The following is a 23,259-nucleotide window of genomic DNA, read 5'->3' as shown; positions in this document are numbered from 1 at the left end:
AACAAGGGCAGAGAGCACCAAAAAACATCAGGGTTTTCAGTCGAGTTTGGCCTGGTTCTGTGCCTCTTCCTTTTACCGATACTCAAACCTATGCTCTCCGGAGCTCAGGGGCGAGTTGAGTCTCCTGGACCCGGGGATCAGTCCCATTCTTCCAGGATGGATTTCCAAGTCAAACCCACTTCTGAGATTTCCAAGCAAGTTTCCAGGATGAAGTTCATTTCTGATCTTAGGAGCCCTGCATGTTCTAGAGGGCAGCTGGAGGGGTTGGGGGATACTACGGCCAGAGTAGTACCGCGGCTGGCCCCGAATGCTCCGCGCACTTAGCGAAGGGTGGTCTTGGGGCTGAGCCTCCTGTATTCCAAGGCCAGAACTAAGTGCAGGTCTAGGGTGGAGCCAGAAGCCGGGCGAAGGCGAGCAACTGGATTTAAGTCTTTCTTTATTTCTTGAGATGGCACTCTGAGCAAGGGTTACCTCGTTCTGTACTCCGTAGACAGAGGTGTGGACCAGCTCTCCGGTCCAGGCTTGAAATAGGGTCTCGTCGTTTTCCCCTTTTTTTTGCAAATTCGCCGAGAGGATCTGGGATCCAGGTAGCCACCACTGAATCCTTAAAAGTTGCCCCTGAGCCCGAGGCCCTACGGGGGTGCGTCTCTTGCTCTTTGGGGGTTTCCCTAAACTCCTCCTGCTCCCTTATCCAGTTGGGAAGCAGGATAATGAGGAAAGGTGAGGCACGCTTGGAACTGGAACGCGGGTCTAAGCTGAGAGAAGGGGGCGGGTAATCTTTCACCATCGCCCTTTTAAGGGATCGCTGGGCGCCGAGAGTAGGTACAGGTCCCAGTCCTTGCTTCCCCGAGTAGAAGGCAAGTTGGGGAGGAGGGTGGATCCTGGACTGTGCAGTGTCTCCCAGGCCACCACCTCCCGGCCTACCCACTAGCTGCTCGGAAAGGCTACTTTCCTCGGAGTAGTCCCGCGGCATCCATATCCCCCTCCCCTCCTCTCTCGGTCTCCGCCCCTTCGCGCAGAGAAGGCCTCGCCGCTTTAAGACCGGGGGTTGCGATTGACAGGCAATAAACGCGGAGCGCCGGGCTGCGCTGGAGCAACCCCGAGCTAGGGGCCTCTCGGGGCGCAGGTAGGCGCCCCCCAGCCCCCGAGCCAGCACCCACCCGAGGGCCCTCTTCGTCCTGGCACGGCACTTGGGACCCTTTCTCTGCGTCCCACCTCCCCTGGCCTCTTCCCTCAGGCCAGTCCCCTCCCTCTCACCCTCCCGCCCCCACCCCCCTTTCTCGGGTGCTCCTAGAGAGAGACCAAACCCCGCTGCCCATTTTCGCTGGCCCCCGCCCCCGCGGCGAGGGCTCCTAAGTGACGTCAGGCACAGAGCTGGTGAGCTGTGAGGGGCCCGGGCGTCTGGGCGGCTTCTCTGGAGGCCGTGCGGATTCTGGGGACTTCGGAGCCAGGCATTACGTAAGAACCGCGCTGTTAGCTCTTCCGGGGTTGGGGGCGCAAGACAGAGGTTGCGTTGGTTCCCTTGGCTCCCCCGCCACCTTGGGAGGCCAACACCTTAATCTTTCCTGGGAGGGGGTCCTGGGAAGGGGGTGTGATGCTTCTTCGCTTCCCAGGTTGTAGAGGGGGCGGGTCTGGGTCGGGGGCCAAGGCTAGGATCTGGAGACCTGGGAAGGGATCGGTGCCAGGAGCGAGGAGCCAGGGCCAGAAAGTTAGGTCAACTAAGGTCGGGGGGCGGGGGGAGAGTGAGGACGGGGTGGGGGTGGGGGCGCAGCCATTCAGTGACCTCATCCCCTAGTCTCCGGCGGGCGTGCAAGCAAAGAGCCTACTTTGATGGCTCGCAACACACCCCCCTCCTCCCAGGTCCTAGCGCCCAGCGTTTTCGGGCTGGGCTCTTGGAGCGGGGTGGGGCGGGGGGCGGGGGGCGGGGGCGCTCTGATAGTCGGTGCTTGCAGACCCGCCCGGCCACCGAGACCCAGTCTGTCTACCCCTCCCCACGACCTGTCGGTCTTAAAAGTGCCTTTGTCAGACCTTTCTCCTCTCCATCTCTTTGTACGGGAGCTTGGAGGAAACCTCCCCCTTTCTCGGTGGGCCCACCTCATCTACCGACCCTGGGTAGTGTGGATAGCCTGGACGTAGGGGTGAGAGGGCTCCTGGGCCCAAGGTTTTGGAAGCTGAGGTGCGGGTTCCCAGATGCCTGGGCTCCGGACCTTGGCTCAGAGCCAGGCTGGCTTGCCTGGCACTGCTGTTCTCCTGTAGGCACAGCCGGGCCCCGCCCGCTCGGAGGCTTGGGTGGGGGGAGGGCAGAGCTAGCCGATGCCGTGGGAACCGACTCCCCAGAGGGAAAACCCAGGCAGGCTAGGCAAGACTTCTGGGGACAGGATCCTCCCTGCCTCTTCCCACCTTCCACCCTCGGGGGAAGGAGGACATCGGGAGTTCTCTTTGCCAGCAACCGTCAGGGAGATTAGCTCCAGCCAGGAGAGGGCTGCAGGTTCCAGGTCCTTGGGACCTGGGAGGGGGCAGGAAGGGAGCCCTCCTCGATACTGTGTAGGAATAGGACAGCAGGGTTTGGCGCCCGGCGCACTAGCTGGTACAGTGGATCCTGGGCATTGCTCCCAGCCTGGGTGCTAGCCTGACAGGGGGTGCCCTTCCTCTCCCCGAAAGCTCCTTTCTTCCTTGTTCTCAGGGGCAGATGCAGGAGGAAGGGGAGCCATCCTTCCACTTTTGTAATTTCTGCTACTTGAGCTCAGATGACCAGCTCAGGCCTGGGAAGGTGATAGGAGGAGAGAAGATTTTATTAAAATCAGGTAGTGGTCCCTCTAGGGACCTTTTGGTGGGGGAGGTGAAGTTGTGGCTCCCCCACCCCCAGGGCCCAGTAGCATTCAGTCCTAAAGTGGGCACTGCCAGCTGCTTCCCTGCACTCCCCCACCCCTGCTGTGAGCCACCGCCTCCTGTTGTCAAGGCAACCAGGAATTAGGGTTTTCTCCAGCAGCACAGGCCCAGGAAGGCAAAGTGAGGAAGAATGGTGGGTTACCCACCTGCACCCTCCCCTGGAGAATGAGGGATCCAACCCCAGCTTGGGGAGGACCTGGGATGGGAACTGGGTCTGTAAACTCCATGGCTGGTTCTGCCCAGAGCCCCTGCTCTCCTTGTCCCAGCTCCAGCTAAGAAGGGGCAGGGGGAGAAAGAGGAAGCAAGAGAGGCCTTGGGGATGAATGACATCATTTCTGTCAGACAGATGGACAAACGTTTGTGGAGCATTTACACCGCCCTAGGTCTGGGATCCAGAGGCAAAATAAAACTGATGCGGTTCTTGACCCATGGAGCTTCAAGTCAGGGAACACCCATCTTTCCTGCTTTTGACTCAAACTGGACTTTTTCCCACCCTTTCTCTCTCTCAAAAAAAAAAAAAAAAAAACCAGACAGATGGTAGGCAGAAAAAAATTTTTTGAGTCATAAAACCTGGGTTTTCATTGTAGCTCTCTTTATTAGCTTTGTGACCTTGGGCAAATCAACTAACCTCTCTGATCCTCTGTCTCCTCCTCCTTGGAGAAATGGGCATGTAATATCTGCTCTTCCTGCCTCCCAGGACTGTGGGATCATTTAGTGTCAGGGCAATGCCCTCTCCCCTACCTCGCTGGGTGATCCTGAGGGCGAGGCCCTTCCTAATAACTTCCCTTGCTTTGCCCTCATGCCTTCTCAACCTCCTGTCTCCCCTCCTCCAGGAGAGCCATTTCAGAGCCCTTGCTGATTTCACCATGCCAGTTGCCGCCACCAACTCTGAGTCTGGTAAGAAGGGAGTGGGGATGTCAGTTCATATCAGTGGTTCAGAGGGTGGGGAGCAGCAATCAGGCACTCCCACAGCTCCCCTGGAAGAACAAACTACCCCTGCCGCAGCGCTTGGCCATTTCTTTGGCAACTTCTATCACCCTGCTGCACCCGCCCCAGGGTGGGGCTGGAGACACAGCACAACTCACCTCCAGGGAGGCCAGGGGAATGCATGCTCTGGAGAAGTCCACGGTTCTGTGCCCACCAGATGGGTAGAGTGGACTGTCACGTGCTAAGATGGGAGTGTGTGTGTGCTGGGGCACAGGAAGCTGTGCGTGGAGAATGCCAGGTCAGGAAGCCTTGACTTAGTTCTATAGGAGGTTTTAGGGCAAGGGTGTGGGTCACCCAGAGACAAGCTAGGAAGCCTCAGGAACAAGCTGCTTAAATTCTTGGAGCCTGCGTCTCTTCTTCTGTAAAGAGGTGTAAAGGCTATGACAGAGAAAGCACATTAAGAATATTCACAGTTATTATGCTGTGCTGCTGAGTTGTTAACCTGTGGCCCTGAGCCAGTCACCTCCCTTTTAGGACCTAGGTTTCCCCATCTGGAAGATGAAGTGATGGGACAAGATCAGTGTTTTTAACTTGTATGGGTCCTGAATCCCATTGAGAATCTGATGAAAGCCGAGGGTCCTCATCACAGACAAAGTCTTCTATGCACAAAATCTGTGTTCTACTCCAGGGCTTCAGGGATGCCCCCTTAAGTGCATTCAGAGACCCACCAGGTGAAGTGCCCTGTGCTAGAGGCTTTCTAAGGGCCCTAACAATTGTAAACTGCTCTTGTATTGCTCTGATTTCTCTGAATTTTCCCCTGCCTGCATGCCTCCTACCCATGTAGCCCCTTCCCTCTCTCTAGGCTCTGCTGCTGCCTCTGCAAGATGTTTCAGCCCCCCCAGTTTGGTTAGATTGAGTCGCCTGTTCCTCTCCTCTGACAAACTGAACTAGGAAAGTGAAGGGTGCTGTGAGTGGGCCAGAGCCTAATCTGTGACACCCTTGTCCCCCAGGAAGGGCCTGTTCTCCATGCAGTGGCGGGACTGTACCAATGTCCCCCAGCTTCTGCAGTCTTGGAGGGCTCAGTGCCTCCCCCTGCTGCTCCAGCCTCCCTGGGCCCCTGTGTAAGCTGCTTAGGGGTTAATTAAGCCCATCCCTGAGCCTGTGATTAAAGGCCTCTCAATCTGGGACTGTCCAGTAAACCCATTAATAGTGCCTGGGGGGGGTGTAGAGGGAGGGGAAGGCCCAGCAATTTAGTTTCCCTGCTGCAGGCCTCTTGATAAGCCCTGGTGGGGTGGGGGACAGGGCAGGGAGTTGAGCCCGGTGGAGGGGGTGAGGGCCTGCTTCCTCTGAGGACTCCTGGGGCACCTGCTGCCTTGGGTGTTGTGCCATGGGCTGCTTTGCCTTTCCATATTCAAAGGAAGAAGGATAGGAGCAAGCTGCTTAACCTCTTGGAGCCTGTGTCTGTAAAGAGGTGATGGGAGACTCAAAGCATAGGAGTCTTGTCTTTCCCTCAGGTGGCCCTCTGTGCCTGTCCTGGGGCTGGACTTGGCTCCTGGCCTCGAAAATCTAATGGTGGGTTCTGCCCCTCCTCATTTGGTGGTCATTACACTTCCCATGGGCCTGACAGACAGCTGCGCCCATGCCTCTAAGGTCAGGTTCACCCTCCCCGTCCCCTCTGCCTTCCCCCAGAGGTCCTTGCCTTGGGCTCTGCAGACAGTGAAGCTAGCAGGGTCTTTCTACCCTTACCTACGTGTCAATATGGCCACTATCATTGTGGAGAGAGGGAGATGGTGTGGGTGTATTCCTCCAGCAGAGAGACCCCAACTCTATTTCTAGTAAGGTGGAGGAGTCCTTTTCCTGAGGGTTGGAGATACACGGGTGTTGGCATGGGCTAAGAGTTTAGACAGCTTACCGCTGGGCTCCAGTCCATCAGCTCTGCCCTCTCTTCCCCCTTCAGCTGGTTCCCTCCTTTCTTTGAATCAAGGCTAGGATGTGGGGCTTTCAGTTGGAGCTGTCCCTTTAAATCTCTGGGTTAGTGTCCTAGTGTGTAATCCTGCTTGCTGCCATGGCAACCATGGGTGCGCTGTGACCTGGTGTCACTCCTCAGGGAATGGCAGTCTGGTGGCAGCGGCAGCGCCTAGTGGTGGCCTCATGGGTACAGGGTCTCAGAGGAATGAATGGTGGCTCTGGGCTGGGGTAACCTTCAAATCCCCATCCACCCCCTCCCCCCCGGACCCCCTGGTCTCTGCAGCGTGAATGCTCCCTCACCTTTTCCCTTCCCCAACCCCAAGATGCCTGACTTGCCCACGGGCATCACCCCCTTAAGCAAGGGGGAGCGCAACTGGGAGATGGGGAGGGAGAAGCTGCTGCTGAGATGTGGGGTCTGAGGGCTTGGGGCGCCCTTCCCTGCCCACAGTGGTGTCACCCCTTTCCCTCCTTCTTCTCCCCCTCACCGCTTCATGGCTAGCAGCTGGGGGAGGCATTTGGGGCTTGAGGTATTTGTCCCATGCCAGAGTGGTGCCACAGCCTCCTGGCGGAGGACCGAGAGTCGTTCTTGGTGGCTTCCTTAGATCCGGAGGGGGTCATTGTAAAGGAAACTGGGCTTGGAGAGGGGACTGAGAGGAGAGGTCGGAAGGCTCAAGAGGAGGTGGCATGGGGTGTAATAGAGGAGGGACTTGCAGGAGGCGGGGCGGGAACAAGATGGGGCCAAGTCCCCACCCACCTTGGGTTTCTCACGGCTGGGCTGGGAGGGGAGGGTCTCTGAGCACCGCTCCCGTCCTGAAGGGGCTGCATGCTTAACCCCTTCCCCCTGCAAACCTTCTCTCAGCCGCCTCCTTCCCTTTTAGTGGTAGGTACTAAAACTGGGGGATCCTGCCACCCGTGGGACAAGGACCCTCCCACCGCCCCTTCCCCGCCTCTCTGCTACAGTCGGGGCTTTGGCCAATCAGCAAGGCGGTCAGACAGCTGAGCCTTGCTATTGGCTGACCCTGCAGCGGGCGCTCTCTGAGTCCCGCCTCCTCCAGCGCTGCCAGCCTCTGACTGGGAAGGCGGCGGCGGCGGCGTGGAGGCTACTCCGGGAACCCTGGGCCGGGTCGGGGGCAGCCATGGCCGGCAGCCCGGGCTGCGGGGCCTCTTTGGAGGGTATATTCCTGGGCTCCTCTGAGGAGGCCGAGCTCCGGAGGGGAGGTAGGGAAAGGCGGGGTGGCGAGGCTGGGGGCTGGTCCTGCGGGCTTTGGGGCATCTGGAGAGAGTCCCTAGGAGCGGGCTCTCTGGGAGCCTAAGGGTCTGGGGGCGCGGCCCTCCGGGAGCGCTGGCCTGGGCTGAGGGCACCAACTACCCTGGCTCAGACCTCCCGATGGCTGGCAGGCTGGGGAATCTCTGTGTGAGGATGACTGGAGAGGGAGGGTCCCAGGATATCCTGGCAGAGCGGGAAGGGTCCCTGCCCTGGCCTCTTTCTGAGCCCACTAAGGGCCTTGCAGGTGTCTGACCAATGCCAAGCCCAGGCCTGAGCAGAAGGGGTCTGGAGGGCAGGTGTGGGTGTCTTTTCTGGAGAAGGTGGGAAGGATGAGGGGGAAGAGGTTAGGAGGCCAAGAGTCCCTGGACAGTAGCTGCCAGCCCCAGTCTCAAAGCCTCCTGCGCCCCACCCCCATTCCGTCCTGGAGGAGGGGGGCACTGCCGAGAGCCGTGAGAGTTGCCAGGGACTGTACCCACCACCCCTCCTCCCCCCCGGTTTGGGTGCTGTTATGCAGACGTAGGCGTGGGTAGCAGGGTGGCAGAGTAATGATACCCCCTGCCCATCTCTGCCCCCAGCTGGGCACACTCTGCCTCTCCCTTCCTTCCCCCAGAACCTGCCACAGCCAGGAGCTCCCACCTCTGCTGGTGAGGGAAGACAGCCCCCACTTCAGACCTCAGCAGTGGCCCAGCTTCAGGTGTTCTCACGCCCTTGCTTATGTCCCATCCCAGGCTGAGGGTTTGCTGATCCCTGGGATGACTTGGTCTGCCCTCTGCCCTTGGGTGTCCACAACCATCCCAAGCCCCAGGGTGCCTGTTTCCCCAGCTCCTACCAGTGTTCCGGGCCTCAGCCCTGGCTTCCTATGACCTGTATTAAGTTCTGGGTCATTGTCTTTCAGAGCTGAAGGGCCTGTAGATACCAACCAGTTTAATCCACCCATTTTACAGGAAGGAAAGACTGAGGCCTGTGAGGGACAGTGACTAGTGCAAAATCACTCTGAATTAGTGGCGCAGCTGGTACTGGATACTGGGTAGGCCCTGACCTCCTGCACGGCTGCCTGCTTGACTTGCACTCAGGGGCGTGCTCCAAGCGCTGTTTCTCATCCCTGAGCCCACCACGTGCAGGTGGCTGAGTCCTGTGGCTTCAGCCCATCCAGAGGTTGAATGGTGTGGTTCTCTGGTTTAGGGCAGAACCTGGAACCTGACACCTGCTTTCTTTTCTCCCCTCCCCCCACCTCGGAGTCCACTTCCTGGGGCCTGGAGCCTTCCACCTGCCCAGGCTAACATTACCTAGGGCCAAGGAAATTGCCCCTCCCTTCTTAGGGCCCCTGCCCCAGGCATTCAAGGAGTCCCAGGAGTGCCGGGCAGGGAAGTGTGTGCTCCCGGGGAGGCGCTGTCTTCTGTGGGATGTGGGGTGAGAAGGGCAGGGTTTCCATGGTGTGTTTGGGTCCCCTGTGCTCAGCTGGTACTTGTGTGTCTCACTGCCTGCTCCTTCCCTCCAGCCATGCAGCAAGTCCTGGACAACCTGGGATCCCTCCCCAATGCCACAGGGGCAGCCGAACTGGACCTGATCTTCCTTCGAGGCATTATGGAAAGTCCTATAGTGAGATCCCTGGCCAAGGTAGAGTGCTCCAGGGAGGCTGGCACAAGGGCACTGTGCCTGGGGAGGCATAGTGTGTGGGGGGATGTTAGCCACAGGGGTGCTGGGAATGGGGCACGTGGCACCGGAGACCCCCAGAGGGGGGTAGGCATGGACATCCATGCCCAGGTGATGAATCTGAGACACTGCAGGTAGGGAGGCTGCCCCCACGCCTAACTGGTGAGTGTGTAGATGTGCCCACATGGATGGGTGTTTGGTGACTGCCAACTTGTAGAGGGTATGATTGGTTAGGGGTGAGCATGCCTGTGCTTTGGAATCTCCAGAGTTCATCCTGCTTAGCTTTCTGCCTTTGGGCATTTTGTGCGGACATCTATCTAAGGTCACCTGCCACATATCAGGTGGGGGAGAGACTCACTAAAACAAAGTTATAAAACACTTTGGTAACAGCAGTGATAGAGGCAGATGCGCTAGGCGTTTGGGGAGTGTAAGGGACAGATGCCTGACCCAGCCCGGGGCGGGTAGGGAAGACTTCCTGGAGGAAGGGCCATTTGTGCTGAGTCTTGAAGTATGAGAAGGAGGGGCAGGGCATTCCATGCCATGGAATGTTGCTTGAGCAGAAACAGGGTGAGAAAGAGCCAGAAGTGTACAGGAGCTGCAAGTGTCAGCGTGAGGCCGGAGCTTTAGGTGTGAGACAGGGAGTGTGAGCTGTGGAGATGTTGGCAGCTGTTGGCAGCTGGTGAAGGGCCCTGGGGGCTATGCCTGGGGCTTGGGCATCGTCCTGTGATGTCCTGTGAGCAACTTGGAGCCTTTTGTGGGTTTTAAGCATGGGTGTGATGACGGCACACAGGTGTTTTAGGAGCATCACTCTGGCAGCCACAGGAAGGATGGTTGGAGGGTCATGGCTGGAGTTGGAGAGGCCAGTGTCAGGGATGGCCCTGAACTAGACCTGTGGTAACAGGGCTTGAGGGAGGGGAGGATGAAAGAAATATTTAGGAAGTAAATTGTCAGTACTTGATATTTGGGTGTGGAAGGTGAGGGGTGCGGGTAGCCACGCACCTGGGATTCTGCACAGGGCAAGTGTAAGGCTGGTGCTGCCTTCACGTGAGATAAGAAGGAAGGCGATCCTTCACTGCGGAGGCTGAGGAGGACTCCCAAGGCTGGGAGTCGCAGGGAGTCATGCTAATGGCTCAGATTTCTCAGGGGAGGCGGGCAGTCTTCAGCTGGCCATCAGGGGTCAGGGGTTGAGTGGAGCGGGGCGGAGGGGGGGATTTGGAAGTGAAGGTTCAACTAATTAATAACTGAAGGGGAGAGAGGGAACCCACCAAAGCCGGGGAGCGGGATCGACAGGGCTCCAGACTGTCAATCCCAGGGTGGGGGTGACTCAGGCCAGAGACACAGAGGGTGGCTTTGGTCCAGGGCTTGTGCTGGATGGGGGCTGTGGGAGGCTGAGATGCAGGGAGAGGTGAGAATGGTCCAGAGCATCACCTCTGGGGCCGAGGTTGGGAGGGGAGGGGAGAGTGGCCAGGAGCAGACAGAGGGGCAGGGAGAAAACGGAGGTGAAGGCCTGGGGGCTCTCCGGATTTGGGGATAGAGTGTATAGCTGGAAGAAATGAAGGCCGAGGTCAGAGAGAGGGTTGGGAAGTGAAAGATTTCCAAGGAGGACAGTTCTGGGGGTGACATGACAATCTAGGATGTGGCTGCAGTGGACGGGAAGGTCATCGATGTTAAAGAAGTCTAAGAATTGGGATTTCCCTGGTGGTCCAGTGGCTAAGACTCTGTGCTCCCAGTGCAGGGGGCCTGGGTTTGATCCCTAGTCAGGGGACTAGATCCTGCATGCCGCAACTAAGAGCCTCCAGGCCGTAACTAAAGATCCAGCATGCCGCAACTAAGACCCGGAACAGCCAAATAAATATTTTTTTAAAAAAGAGACATCTAGGAATGGAGGGCTCGTGGGATGGGGTGTCTACACAGGTGTTGTCGGGGAGGGGGAGACTAGAGGCAGTTCCAGGGTCTCCAGTGAATGGTGGTGAGCGTAACCAGGAAGTTGGCAATGACAGTGATGGCGGGGAGGGGGAGGGTGGTACAATCAGGTGATGGGTCTTCCACAGGGTGAGGGCGGGGACTCTGTCACAGGACAGCTGTGGTCGGCCCTGACACGGGGTGTGGAAGGGGACTAGGCCCCCTTGCTACGGGGGATGCTGTGTCCCGGGGACACAGCCTGGTATGTTATCATCTGTGGAATGGCTGAAGACCAAGGGCAGTCGTTAACGATGGAAGATGAGAGGTGTGAGAGGGTCGCTAGTGGGAGGTTCTGGGGAAGAGAAAACTGAGCAGATTGTAGGGGACTGGAGAAAGGCAAGCTGCTGCTCATTCGGTGGTCAAGGATTGGATTCATGTGTTAAAAATCAAAACAAGGAATTATGCATGTTTCATACAGAGAGATTACGAGCTCCTTGAGGACAGGGATGTCTGCTTGATTTGCTACTGTATCCCCAGAGCCTGGAACAGTGCCTGGCACATAGTAGGTGCTCACTGAATATTTATTGAATGAGTGAATACAAGAGAGTGTGTAGAAAAAGCTCATAACAGACCTCTGAGTACCCACCTCCAGGATGTGAATGCCGGCCATGTTTGCTTTAGTTCCTGCTCTTTCTTTTTAAGAAATAAAAGCGTGATCCAGTGAATGCCTCTCCCCTTTTCCTCATTTCCACTGCTTCCCCTGCCCACAGGTGACCCCTGGCTTGAGTCGATGATGCTGTTCCCCTGAATGTGTGCCTGTCTTGCCTACACATGTATTTAGATGTAAACAACGCGCCCCTGTTATATGTGGTTTTAAGCTTTGCGTGATGGAATGATAGCGTAAGCAGCTATGGTTTTTGAGATTTCTAGTTCATATAAGTAATATAGTTATTGACATGCGTAGAGATATAGATTCATTTGAACTGTTGTGTGGTATTCCAATAGGTGAAGAGAGCCCAGTGCATTCATTTACTGGTTCCCCTGCTGAGAGACAGGCACACTGTCGCTGACTTGCCTCTGTAAAGCACAGAGCTGCCGTGAACATCCTCGCATCCATCTGCTTCTGCACATGCGTGAGAGTTTCTCTAGGGTGGACACTTGGCAGCGGAGCTGCTGAGCATGCACATTTGAACCTCAACATCTGTAACCTTCCAAAGCTGACTTCACGGTTGGATTTATTAAACCACATCATCTCTGAGTCACTCTAGCTATTGCTTCTATAGCGGGACAGCCAGTGAAATAAGGAGGGGCTCTCGGGATGCAGAACCTCTGGGTTAGAAGATCCTGTAGCCAGCACCCTGCAAGGTGTGACCCTCCCACCCCCACCCCCATAGCATTCCTCTCTGATGGCCTTGTGGAACCCATTTGACAGCTCTCCAAAGATGGGATTGCTGGCTGGATGGCTCTGTCCTTCACTTAGTCATTGTCATCCATCCTCTATTCAACAAATATCTATGGCACAATATCTATGACACAAATATCCAAGTCCCAGGCACAGAGCTAGGGCTATGGCAATGAACTGTCAGAAAGTTATTCTTCTCCCGAGGGAGCCCGAGTCTGTCATTTTCTTACTGAGCCATGCAATGTCCCAGTCCTGGGACCCCTGCCTGATAGAGAAATTACCAATGTGCTGTGTCAGACCGTAAGTAAACTCCCTTCTCCAGAAGTGTTCTTGGGGTAAGCCGGCCAGAATTTCCTCCCAAGAAATTCCTAGAATGGTTCCAGTTGTGCATTAACACAACAGAAGGTAGTGTGGACATGTCTTCAATGCTGAGACCCCCGTAAGAGGCTCAGGGGCTAAGGGAACCCAGTGACTTCTCTCCATCTAGCTGTGAAACAAACAGGAAGTGAATCTCCATAAAGGCCCATCTGAGCTCAGTAGAAATCTTTCCGATCCCTTTATGCGTGACCCTTTACAATGCAACTTTGCCAGTCCTCTCATCAAAAGGGAGAGTTTCTACTCTTCAGTCTGGGCTTGACTGAGTGACTCGCTTTGGACAACAGGACCTACTTCTTACTCTTTCTCACCTATTTTAATGATTATGTACACACAGATCAATTTCAAACCTATTAGACAAAGTACTTTGATCAAAGGTCCAGCTGCAAAAGCTTGGTGGCCCAGAAACCCACAGGAGCGGAGTCCAGTTGGAGCCCCACGCGGTAGCTATTCACCTCCTTCCCTTACCCTGATGACTCTCCTCTCCAGGGATGTGGTAGATGATGTGGGAGGGGCTACACTGGGTAGATCTGGGACGGGGGGGGGGGAGCAGGTCCCTGAGGGGACAAGCCCAGAGAGTTACAGGTTCTGAAGGAAGTCAAATTTGGCAGGCAGATCACAAATCCAGAGGGTTGGCTACAGACAGCAGGTGGCAGCCCTGGCAGGTGGGTGACATCTGGGAGCTCTGACATGGACCCAGTAACAGGTGTTCCAACAACGGACAAGGCCACGGCGAGAAATCAAAGGCAGATGACAGTCAGAAATTTAGGTAAACTGTTACCAGTGGGGACATCTGCCAGCTGGGGGGCCTGTGAACTAATCCACGTGAGATGAAGAAGAAAAAGCACAGGGTTTGGAGTCAGAAGATGCACTGGCCAGCTGTGTGGCTTTAGTAGGTCTGAGAACCTCTCTGAGCTTCAGTCATTTCTTCTGAGAAACGGGGATAACGATGCTTACCTCTCAGAGTTGTGGTTGGGATGGGAGAGGTCATGGATGTGGAAGCATTTTTAAACCATAAAGAGTTGTTATAATGCAGTCTTGGCCACTGGACTAGAGTTCATAGGGAAGACTCCAATCCTGTGGCAAGGGGGAGGTGAGAGCGCTGGCAAAGCAAGGCAGGACCTTACAAGAATGAGGGGCCAGGAGGGTCACTAAGATGGAGACTCTGACCAGGGGACATGACAAACAGAGGCTACAGTGGTGGGGAGCCCAGCGCATCAGTTAGCTTTCGCTGCGTAACAAACCACCCCACAGCACAGTGGCTTAAAACAACTTTGATTTATGTCTCATGACTTTGTGGATTGGTTGGGTGGTTTTTCTGGACTGAGCTTGCTCAGCTGGGATGGGGTAGTCTAGGATAGCCTCAGTCACATGTCTGGTGTCTCAGCTGGGAAGACTGCAATGTTTAGCATGGTGTGGTCTCTCGTCCTCTAGGAGGGTGGCCCAGGCTGCCTCACATGGCGGTCTCAGCAGGAGTGGAAGACCAGCCCCCAATCCCCAGCACTTTCCAAGCCTCTGTTTTGCATCACATTTGCTATTGTCCCATTGTCCAAAGCAGGTCACATGGCCAAATCCAGGTTGAAGAGTCCCTTTACTTTCTGGCTTACCACACTCTGGACTTTCAGATTTTGAACTACTTAATTCTGAGCCTGGGCTTCAAATGAGAATTCTGTCTCCTGATCAGAGAGGTTGGAGTGGGAAGGCAGAGGGAAAAAGATTTTCAAAGAAAGGCTGTGTGGCGTTTCTGCATCTGCAGTTTACATCCGGCTCTGGATCAGGAGCTGAAAGATCTGGGTTTAAGGGCCGGCTCTACCATTAGCCAAGTGTGAACCTGGCCCAAGTTTCTGGTCTATAAGGAGCTTAAGCCCCTGCTGTGCTGAGGGTGATTTTTCAGAGCCGAATTAAGCAAATGGTTACGAAAGAAATTCAAAACCACTCTCCTGGCTGTGGGGCCTTGTGCCTCTAATACTGTATTGTGTGTTGTACAAGAGCACGCTTTCTAAAAACAGGTGCCCAGATAGTGATATCACAGCTGTGGGGACGCTCAGGAAACTTTGACAGGAGTCCCTGCTGTACACCCATGAGCTGTGAAAAGGAATTCATTTTACCCATTAGAGCCTCGGATACTTTATTGGGAAAATGGCCTTGATACTATTAATCTCACAGGGTCATTGTGACGTTTAAGTGGAATGTCTGTCAAGTGTGTTATTTTACCATCAAACATGTATATACCCCCAGGCCCAGCAATTCTGCTCCCGGGAGAAACTCACATGTGCACCAGGAGACATAGACTGGAATGTTCATAGTAGTACTGTTTGGAATGGCAAAAACCTGAAATGACCCAGATGCCTTTCAAGGAGAGAGGAGATGAATCAGATATGGCATATCACACGATGGACTACAATACAGCCATTAAAATGAATGAACTAGGACTTCCCTGGCTGTCCAGTGGTTAAGACTGCACGCTTCCACTGCAGGGGGCGCAGGTTCAATCCCTGGTCAGGGAACTAAGATCCCGCATACTGTGTGGCATGGTCAAAAAAAAAAAAAAAAAGAATGAACTAATGTGATATGGGAAAAAAGAATGAATCTTAGCAAAATAACATTAAATGAAAATTAATATTAAGTGAATATGTGTTCACCTAATATGAAAAATAAGAGTAAATCTTTGCAAAAAAAATAGTAAGTGAAACAATTTTTCACTTAATACTAAGTGAAAAAAAAAATCAGGCCTCCAGGAATCATATATAGCACAAGTCCCTTTTTTTAAAGGTTGAAATAACTAAAAACAGTATTTATTTTAGGAATATACTGAATACATATAGATACAATAAAACTATGTAAAATGAGAAGCCAGGGCATGATGAACACAGGGAATCAAGATGGTGGTTTCTGAGCGGGAGAGGTGGGTGGATGGGTGCGCGGGGCATGTGATTAGATGTAGGATATGGTCAAGATCCTCCTTTATGATTTAAGTGGTGGCTACTTAGATCCTTGCTGTATTATTACAAAAGTACCTAATTTAATACCAACCAACTAAAAGGAGGCCGTGCAGAAACCAATGATGAGAATACATCATGAGCCAAAGATATGATTAATCCAATTCTGAGTTCCCAAAGTCCCTGAAGAGTATGCCGCAAATCGTGACACATGTTGGGTGTTCTCAGTATTGATCAGTCAGCTGTCTGGGTCAGCCTGCTGGTAGTGCTTCTTTTGTATTTGAATGATTAAATGTTTAAAGTTTCCTCTGGCCCATGAAGGTTGAGCTTGGAGAGCTGTGATCTTCCATCTGTGGGTAAGACATCCGGGGGGGCCACAGGCGGAGGAATGGATCGGCCTAGGGGGAGGGGTCATTAAGTCAAAGGTGGGAGGTAAAAGGCGTGGGAGACACACTGGCTTCCTGCTTGGTTAAGTGAGGGCTTCTGGGGAAACTTGTCCTCTTCATCCATGGAGCAGAAGATGCTAAAGCTAAAATGGGCAACCTCTATGCTTCTCACGTAACCTGGGCCACAGCTAGCTCCCGTTAACCTGAAGGAGCCTGGCCAGGGTCACCATGGTGAGACGGTTGCAAGCCTGAGTGCCTTTCTTTATTCTTGAAACATTTCCTGGGGCCTTGGGCTCTCAGTATTGTCTAGACACTGGTAACGGAGTCAAGCTCTGTGGGCTGTGCTGAGCTTAATGAGTGAAGATCACATAGGGTTTGGTGGAACCTTCTGGGGCATGTCTCTGCCCTCTGGCTTCTGAGGATCATCAAGGCATAACGGGGCTCCGAGTACTACTCCTTTGCCCCTTCAATTGTCTTTGTCCCCGGCAGGGAACCCTCTGCCCAGCCAGACTGTAGGAGTCAGGCTGAAATGCTGCTCCCCCAGCAGAGGATGATTTAGTGACCGTGGGGCCAATATGCGTCCCTGTGTGGGATGCTGTTTCCCTGGCCCGTTTGGGGAAGAGAAGACAGGAAAGGAGCGAGCCTTTATTGAGCACCTGCTGTGTGCCAGGCACTGTGTCCATCTCACCAAATCCTCAGAGTATCCTTATGAGATGTTATTAAAATCTCCCCATCTCATGGGCTTGAACAACTTTCTATTATGGAAATTTTCAAAAATGTTTCTTGAACCCCCATCATCCATTATCCTACTTCAACATTTAACAACTCATGAACAATCTTGTTTTATGCATACCTCCACCTCCTCCTCCTCTCTCTCCTGAATTATTTTGAAGGAAATCTCAGACATAATTTTATCTGTATTTCAATTTGTATAGATAAAAGATAGATTCTTTTTTTTTTTTTTTGCGGTACGCGGGCCTCTCACTGTTGTGGCCTCTCCCGTTGCGGAGCACAGGCTCCAGACGCGCAGGCTCAGCGGCCATGGGTCACGGGCCCAGCTGCTCCGCGGCATGTGGGATCTTCCCGGACCGGGGCACGAACCCGTGTCCCCTGCATCGGCAGGCGGACTCTCAACCACTGCGCCACCAGGGAAGCCCAAAGATAAAGATTCTTAAAAAAAAATCACACTATCATTATCACACATAGAAAATTAAGGAATAATTTTCTTATGGATTTTTATTAAATGGTATTGGGATACCTGGATAGTCATTTGGAAAGATATCAGAGTAGGTCCATACCTCATACTGTACATGAAAATAAACTTCCAAGAAGATCAGAGATTGAGAAAAGAAGCCATACTCATTCTAGAAGGAAACATGGATCTGTCTGTAAGGAATGCCTTTTTAAAAAACTATGCCTCAAAATTCAGATGCATAAAATGTTAATAAATTTAACTACATTAAATATATATTTTTTGCATTGACAAAAAAACATAAGCTGAGTCAAACGACAAATGACAAACTGGGGGTAAATATTTGCAAGACGTATTACAGATAAAGGGCTTATTTTCCTAATATAGAGAATGTTTAAAAAAGTGAGAAAAAGAAAGAAGCAAGATCTGATGGAAAAATTGGCAGAAGACATGAACAGACAGTTCACAGAAAAAGATATACAGATGGCCTTTAAACATACGAAGAGCTGCTCAGTTTCACTCATAATAAGCAAAATGCAAATCAAACCCCACTGAGAGATGGTTTCTTATCCATGTGATTGGCAGACATTCAAAGGTTTGATCACACACTCTGGTGGCAAGGCTTCAGGAAAGTTTCTCAGCTAATGCTGGTGGGATGGCAAAGTGGCACAAGCCCCATAGAGAGGAGTTTGTCAATATCTAACAAAACCACATGTGTATTTCCTGCTTGACCTGAAAAAAAAAAAAAAAAAAGCCCTGAAAGACTAAGAGTCATTGGAGTCTGTTCTAGATTAAAGGAGAATAAAAAGATGTGACAACCAAATTTAACATGTGATCTTGGTTACACTGTAGATCAGAAAAATAAAGCTATAAAGAATATTTTTGAGACAATAGTGAACATGGACATGGACTGTCTACTAGATAATACTATATCAGTGTGTCAGTGCTGAATTTCTTGCACGTGATAATGGCACTGTAGTTTATATAGCAGATCTCCTGTTCTTAGGAGATTCATGCTGAAGTACTTTGAGGCGAAGTACTTTTTTTTGGGGGGGTACGTGGGCCTCTCACTGTTGTGGCCTCTCCCGTTGCGGAGCACAGGCTCCAGACGCGCAGGCCCAGCGGCCATGGCTTACGGGCCCAGCCGCTCCACGGCATGTGGGATCTTCCCGGACCGAGGCACGAACCCGTGTCCCCTGCATCGGCAGGTGGACTCTCAACCACTGCGCCACCAGGGAAGCCTGGTGAAGTACTTTTTGTCTGCAACTATCTTTCAGATGATTCAGAGGGAAAAAGAAGTCTGCATGTATATCCCTGAAATGGGACTCCTTTCTTCCCACTTAACATAACATAACTCTCCCCGCTGGGCTCGTCACTGGCAAAGGCTTCCTTTTCCCTTTTCAGAGCACCTTGTCATGGAGCCCATGCTCATTGTCATGGAGCCCAGAGTCAGTAGAGCAACAAGGAGGTGCAGGACCTTCTCCTGGTACCATGTACTGATATCTTGTCCCCTTCTTCACTGGGAGCACTGGGCTCAAGGCTTGGAGACCCAAGTTAGAGTCCCTGTGACCTTGGGCAAGCTACTCCACTTCCCTGGCTTCCTTAATCTGGGCTACGGGGTGTCCAAGGCCCCACCCAGCCGTGATGTCGGTTGGAAGAAGCTGTCCTTGAACTCAGATGCTTATAGGGTTCTGGAGGCTGGGGGGTTTGATGATGTTAATGGTCGTCTGTGGCAAGAGATGGAAATGAAATTTTATCCTTTGGATTCTCTCTTCCCTAAACTGAGTCCCAGTCACTGTTTTGGGGGAGAAAGGAGAAAGCAAGGCACCTGTGCACACGTGTGAGTGTGCTTGTGTCTGAGTGAGTGAGGCTCTGAGACTGATACCAGGAGCAGTGCTGTGGATGGGGTCTAAAGTCAGCATTTGGGGGTGGGAAGATGCCTGGGAGCTGGTGGGGGGGCACTGTTTGGTACCCCAGGGCTCTTGGGGAAGCGTCAAGTTTCACCTGTCCCGCCCCCACCCCCAGGCCCATGAGCGGCTGGAGGAGACGAAGCTGGAGGCCGTGCGGGACAACAACCTGGAGCTGGTGCGGGAGATCCTGCGGGACCTGGCGCGGCTCGCCGAGCAGAGCAGCGCGGCGGCTGAGCTGGCCCGCATCCTCCAGGAGCCCCACTTCCAGGTTTGGTCCTCTCCTGGGCTGCTGGGGGGGTGGCGCCGGCAGGAAGTTAGAACTGGGGTGGGACGGGACCTCGGGACACTGCCCCATGGTCCCTCCTCTTCCCCCCACCTCCCCAGTCCCTCCTGGAGACGCACGACTCTGTGGCCTCAAAGACCTATGAGACACCGCCCCCCAGCCCTGGCCTGGACCCCACGTTCAGCAACCAGCCCGTGCCTCCTGATGCAGTGCGCATGGTGGGCGTCCGCAAGACGGCTGGAGAGCATCTGGTGAGAGCGCTGGGCAGCACCAGCGGTGGAATCTCGGGAGGGGGGGTTGAGAGTAACCGGCGGGGATCAAGTCTGATCAGGAGAGGGCTGAAGATGAAGACGGGATCAGCCCTGCCCAGGGTCGGGCGCCAGCACACCCAGGAGACCGCAGACATTGTGACTCTCCCCATTCTGCCCACTTTCAGTCCACTGGTGCCCCTGTAAGTAAAGAATTTGGGCAGAAGATGGCAGAGAAGGTCGCTGTGAGGGCGGGGGTGGAAGGGTAGAATGGAGGGGCTCTTAAGAGACCCATTTGAAGATTCTGACTTGAGCAGTTGGCGCCTCATCATACCCGCCCTCCGTCCCCCAGGGCGTGACATTCCGCGTGGAGGGTGGCGAGTTGGTGATCGCACGCATTCTGCACGGGGGCATGGTGGCTCAGCAAGGCCTACTACACGTGGGCGACATCATCAAGGAGGTGAACGGGCAGCCGGTGGGCAGCGACCCCCGCGCGCTGCAGGAGCTCCTGCGCAACGCCAGCGGCAGCGTTATCCTCAAAATCCTGCCCAGCTACCAAGAGCCCCATCTGCCCCGCCAGGTGGGCCCCTCCACCAAGCCCCTCGCCCAGCACAAGGCCCAAGGGGTGGCTGAGCTTCCCGGCGGCCAGGGTCACAGGCCTCCTGATGGGAGCCCCTCCTCGCCAGCCAGTGTAGTCAAAGCAAGAGGCATCTGGCGAATGCGGCCACGCGTTTGCCAGTCTTGGGCACTCACACGCACGTGTAAGGGATGTGTGCGCATCTAAAGCCTGGAGTACCTGAGTGTACAAATGAATTCCTGCATCGTGCGCAGCCCTCCGTGTGCCTGCGTGTAGGCACGGGTGCCCAGAATTGGGTTATCATGTGTTCTATACAGATGCCTTCAGGTTGGTGGATTGTGGAGGTCTCGCTGCTCTGCTCACCTCTCCTATTGGCTGTCTAGCCTTTTGCCAGAGCCCTCTCCTCCGAGGGAGGGTGTAGGGGGATGGAGGGATCTTGCATTAGGTGCCAGGATCGTGTTCCTTACCAGATGATCCCACCTTCCTGGTGGGTAGGGCCAGGGCCCCAGGCCTGAGCAGACCCCCCATCCTTCTGAGTCCTTTTGTTCTGGATGCAAAGGGAGGCTGGTACCAGGGAGGTGGACCAGGCAGGCCTGCGGCATCATGCCTTTAAGTGGGCAGTGCCAGGGTCTCTTTCATCTTTGTGAGGGGAGAGGGCAGAAGGTGAACTGTGTGACACTCCCATCCCCCCACCCTCGGGGTAGGGGTGGCAACAGGAATGGGCATCGCCCCCTCCAGCCTTCCCCTGCTTCTTCCCTTGACCCTTTGCCAAATCCCTGGCCCAGGTATTTGTGAAATGCCACTTTGACTATGACCCAGCCAGAGACAGCCTTATCCCCTGCAAGGAAGCTGGCCTACGCTTCAATGCTGGGGACCTGCTTCAGATTGTAAACCAGGACGACGCCAACTGGTGGCAGGTAAGCCCTGGGCACCCATGCTGTCTCTCCAGGTATGGTGTCGGCAGGCAGTGAGGGCTTACTCAGGCACATCTTTGTCCCACGGTCATTTCAGGCGTGCCACGTAGAAGGGGGCAGCGCTGGGCTCATCCCCAGTCAGCTCCTGGAGGAGAAGAGGAAAGCCTTTGTCAAGCGGGACCTGGAGCTGACACCCACCTCAGGTACAGTCCTGCCCCCAGACCTCTAATCTGGGACCTGATGTGGCCCTGCCTGGCCTCACTTGCTCATCTCCTTATGGCCAGGGACCCTGTGCGGCAGCATTTCAGGAAAGAAAAAGAAGCGAATGATGTATTTGACCACCAAGAATGCAGGTGGGTGTTGGGGGCCCCCTTCCCCCATCCTCCTTCAGTGCTCCCTCTGTCCCCCACCAATGACTTGTGCATCTCCTGGTTCTGATGCTGCCAGTCCTGTCCCTAAGCCCTGCCCTGTTTTTCCCTCCTGCCCTCGGCCCCAGCCCTCTTATCCTTGGCCTCCCTGAGAGCCCAGCCCCACCCCCTTCACCTGATGAGCAGTGACATCTCCCTGTGTCCAGAGTTTGACCGCCATGAGTTGCTCATTTATGAGGAGGTGGCCCGCATGCCCCCCTTCCGCCGGAAAACCCTGGTGCTGATCGGGGCTCAGGGTGTGGGCCGGCGCAGCCTGAAGAACAAACTCATCATGTGGGATCCGGATCGCTATGGCACCACAGTGCCCTGTGAGTGGGGGCTGGGTCCTGCCGGGTGGGAGGCAGGGAGCAGGGGCTGCCCTGGGGGCCAAGGCTGGGTCCACTGAATGGGCATCTGCGTAGGCCCCAGGTTAAGTAATACCTTTGGGTGTGAGGTGTGTGGTGCGCGCCCCCTGTGGGTAGATTTGGGAACTGCAGGCTGGGGAGGGCGAGGAACCATTGGCCACGTGGGTGGTGCTAGCCTTACCTTTCCTTCTCTCATGTTTCACTTGCTAAAAGCCCAGCTGGGAACCCATGTGAAACAGGGCTATGAGCTGTGTGTGGCCTTGTGGAAAAGAGGGCTTCTGGTGACAGAACCAGAGGCAGGAACCTGAGTGCTGACCCCAGGTCTGCTTGGCCTTGCTGTGTGGCTTTGGGCTGCATATTGCCCTCTCTGGGCTTCAGCCTCCATCTGTAAGCACTGGGTTACAACAGTGATTTCTGAAGGTCCCCTCAGTATGGACGTCTCGAGTCTGTGGGTGCCAATGGTGAGGGCGAGGGCAAGGTGTGCGGGAAGGCAGCAGGGCTGCTTGGTGCAAGTAGAGCACGAGCACGTGTGTCTGAGGTGGTGTGGCCTGCCTGTGCCCATTCGGCCCCTCCTTCCCCCTAGACACGTCCCGGAGGCCCAAGGACTCAGAACGGGAAGGCCAGGGTTACAGCTTTGTGTCCCGTGCGGAGATGGAGGCTGACATCCGTGCTGGGCGATACCTGGAACATGGTGAATACGAGGGCAACCTGTATGGCACACGTATCGACTCCATCCGGGGCGTGGTCGCTGCCGGCCGGGTGTGTGTGCTGGATGTCAACCCCCAGGTACTGCCTGGCCTGCTCCTTCCCAGCCTGCTCAATACCTCTCTGGGTACTCTGCTTGCCCCCCAGTATTACCCCATATATTTCCAAGTACCCCCCTATAACCCCTCAACTACTGCTAGGGACCCAGCCCACCTAGAACCTCTTTCTCAGCCTCCTGGACCCCCAGTCACCCCATCCCTAGCCACCTGCCAGCTATTTTGCCATTCATCCCCAGGACTCATGTCCCAGAGCCCCAGGTCCACATTCTCATCTATTCCCAGGTACCTGTTCTCAGCCCCATCACCCCAGATGTACATGGGGATAAACTCCTGACCCTCCTCTTCTGCAGGCAGTGAAGGTCCTGAGAACAGCTGAGTTTGTCCCTTATGTGGTATTCATTGAGGCCCCTGACTTTGAGACCCTGCGAGCCATGAACCGGACGGCGCTGGAGAGTGGGTTGTCCACCAAGCAGCTCACGGTGAGGGCCTCTAAGGTGTGGTGGGGGGGGTCTAATGGCTGATTGGGGTGGTGTGGGGGGCCAGCCAGAGCCGAGGAAGAGAAGAAGGTGGTGTCGGGAAGGGGAGAGGCGCCCACCTGAGGTACCACTGAGGTTAGACTTGCGAATGCCACTTTATAGGTGTGGGAATGGAGGTCTGAGCGAGGAAGTGAAGTGTAGAGTCAGGGACACAGCTGGCCCGGGGCACGGGAGCTTCTGCCAGGCCCCCTGCTCAGTCCATTCTGTGGGAACAGGGCTCCAGGGGAGCCCAGAGGGCCGGTGGGCGATTTGTGGGCAGAGGTGGGCTGTTTACAGCTGGGGGTAAGGCTGAAGGGAGGGAGGAGGCCGGAGGCTGGAAGGCTGCCTGGAGGGACCAGTTAGCATCAGGGAGGAG

General features: G+C 54.7%; 1 protein-coding gene across 7 annotated transcripts in view; it reads left to right on the top strand.

The window, feature by feature from the left end:
* The first annotated feature begins 690 nt into the window (after positions 1-690).
* The window catches only part of MPP2 (MAGUK p55 scaffold protein 2), a 38,129-nt gene continuing 15,560 nt past the window's right edge, over positions 691-23,259 (top strand). The window contains exons 1-12 of one of the 7 annotated variants that reach the window (XM_022565188.3): positions 691-1,458; positions 3,723-3,786; positions 8,550-8,668; positions 18,926-19,078; positions 19,195-19,344; positions 19,694-19,921; positions 20,704-20,835; positions 20,930-21,035; positions 21,117-21,185; positions 21,407-21,568; positions 22,188-22,390; positions 22,719-22,847. In XM_022565188.3, coding sequence (XP_022420896.1) covers positions 3,756-3,786; positions 8,550-8,668; positions 18,926-19,078; positions 19,195-19,344; positions 19,694-19,921; positions 20,704-20,835; positions 20,930-21,035; positions 21,117-21,185; positions 21,407-21,568; positions 22,188-22,390; positions 22,719-22,847 — 1,482 coding nt within the window. In that variant the 5' untranslated portion in view covers positions 691-1,458; positions 3,723-3,755. Of the gene's footprint in view, positions 1,459-3,392; positions 3,787-6,877; positions 7,003-8,549; positions 8,669-18,304; positions 18,353-18,925; positions 19,079-19,194; positions 19,345-19,693; positions 19,922-20,703; positions 20,836-20,929; positions 21,036-21,116; positions 21,186-21,406; positions 21,569-22,187; positions 22,391-22,718; positions 22,848-23,259 lie in introns of those variants that run through there. The other 6 variants (XM_089900003.1, XM_089900001.1, XM_022565186.3 and 3 more) reach the window with 6 other exon arrangements.

The sequence above is a fragment of the Delphinapterus leucas genome, chromosome 19, assembly GCF_059928025.1.
Source record: "Delphinapterus leucas isolate spDelLeu-1000000601 "Yukka" chromosome 19, BTC_Dleu_Yukka2, whole genome shotgun sequence".
NCBI lineage: Eukaryota > Metazoa > Chordata > Mammalia > Artiodactyla > Monodontidae > Delphinapterus > Delphinapterus leucas.
This window is presented reverse-complemented; position numbering and strand designations above follow the sequence as displayed.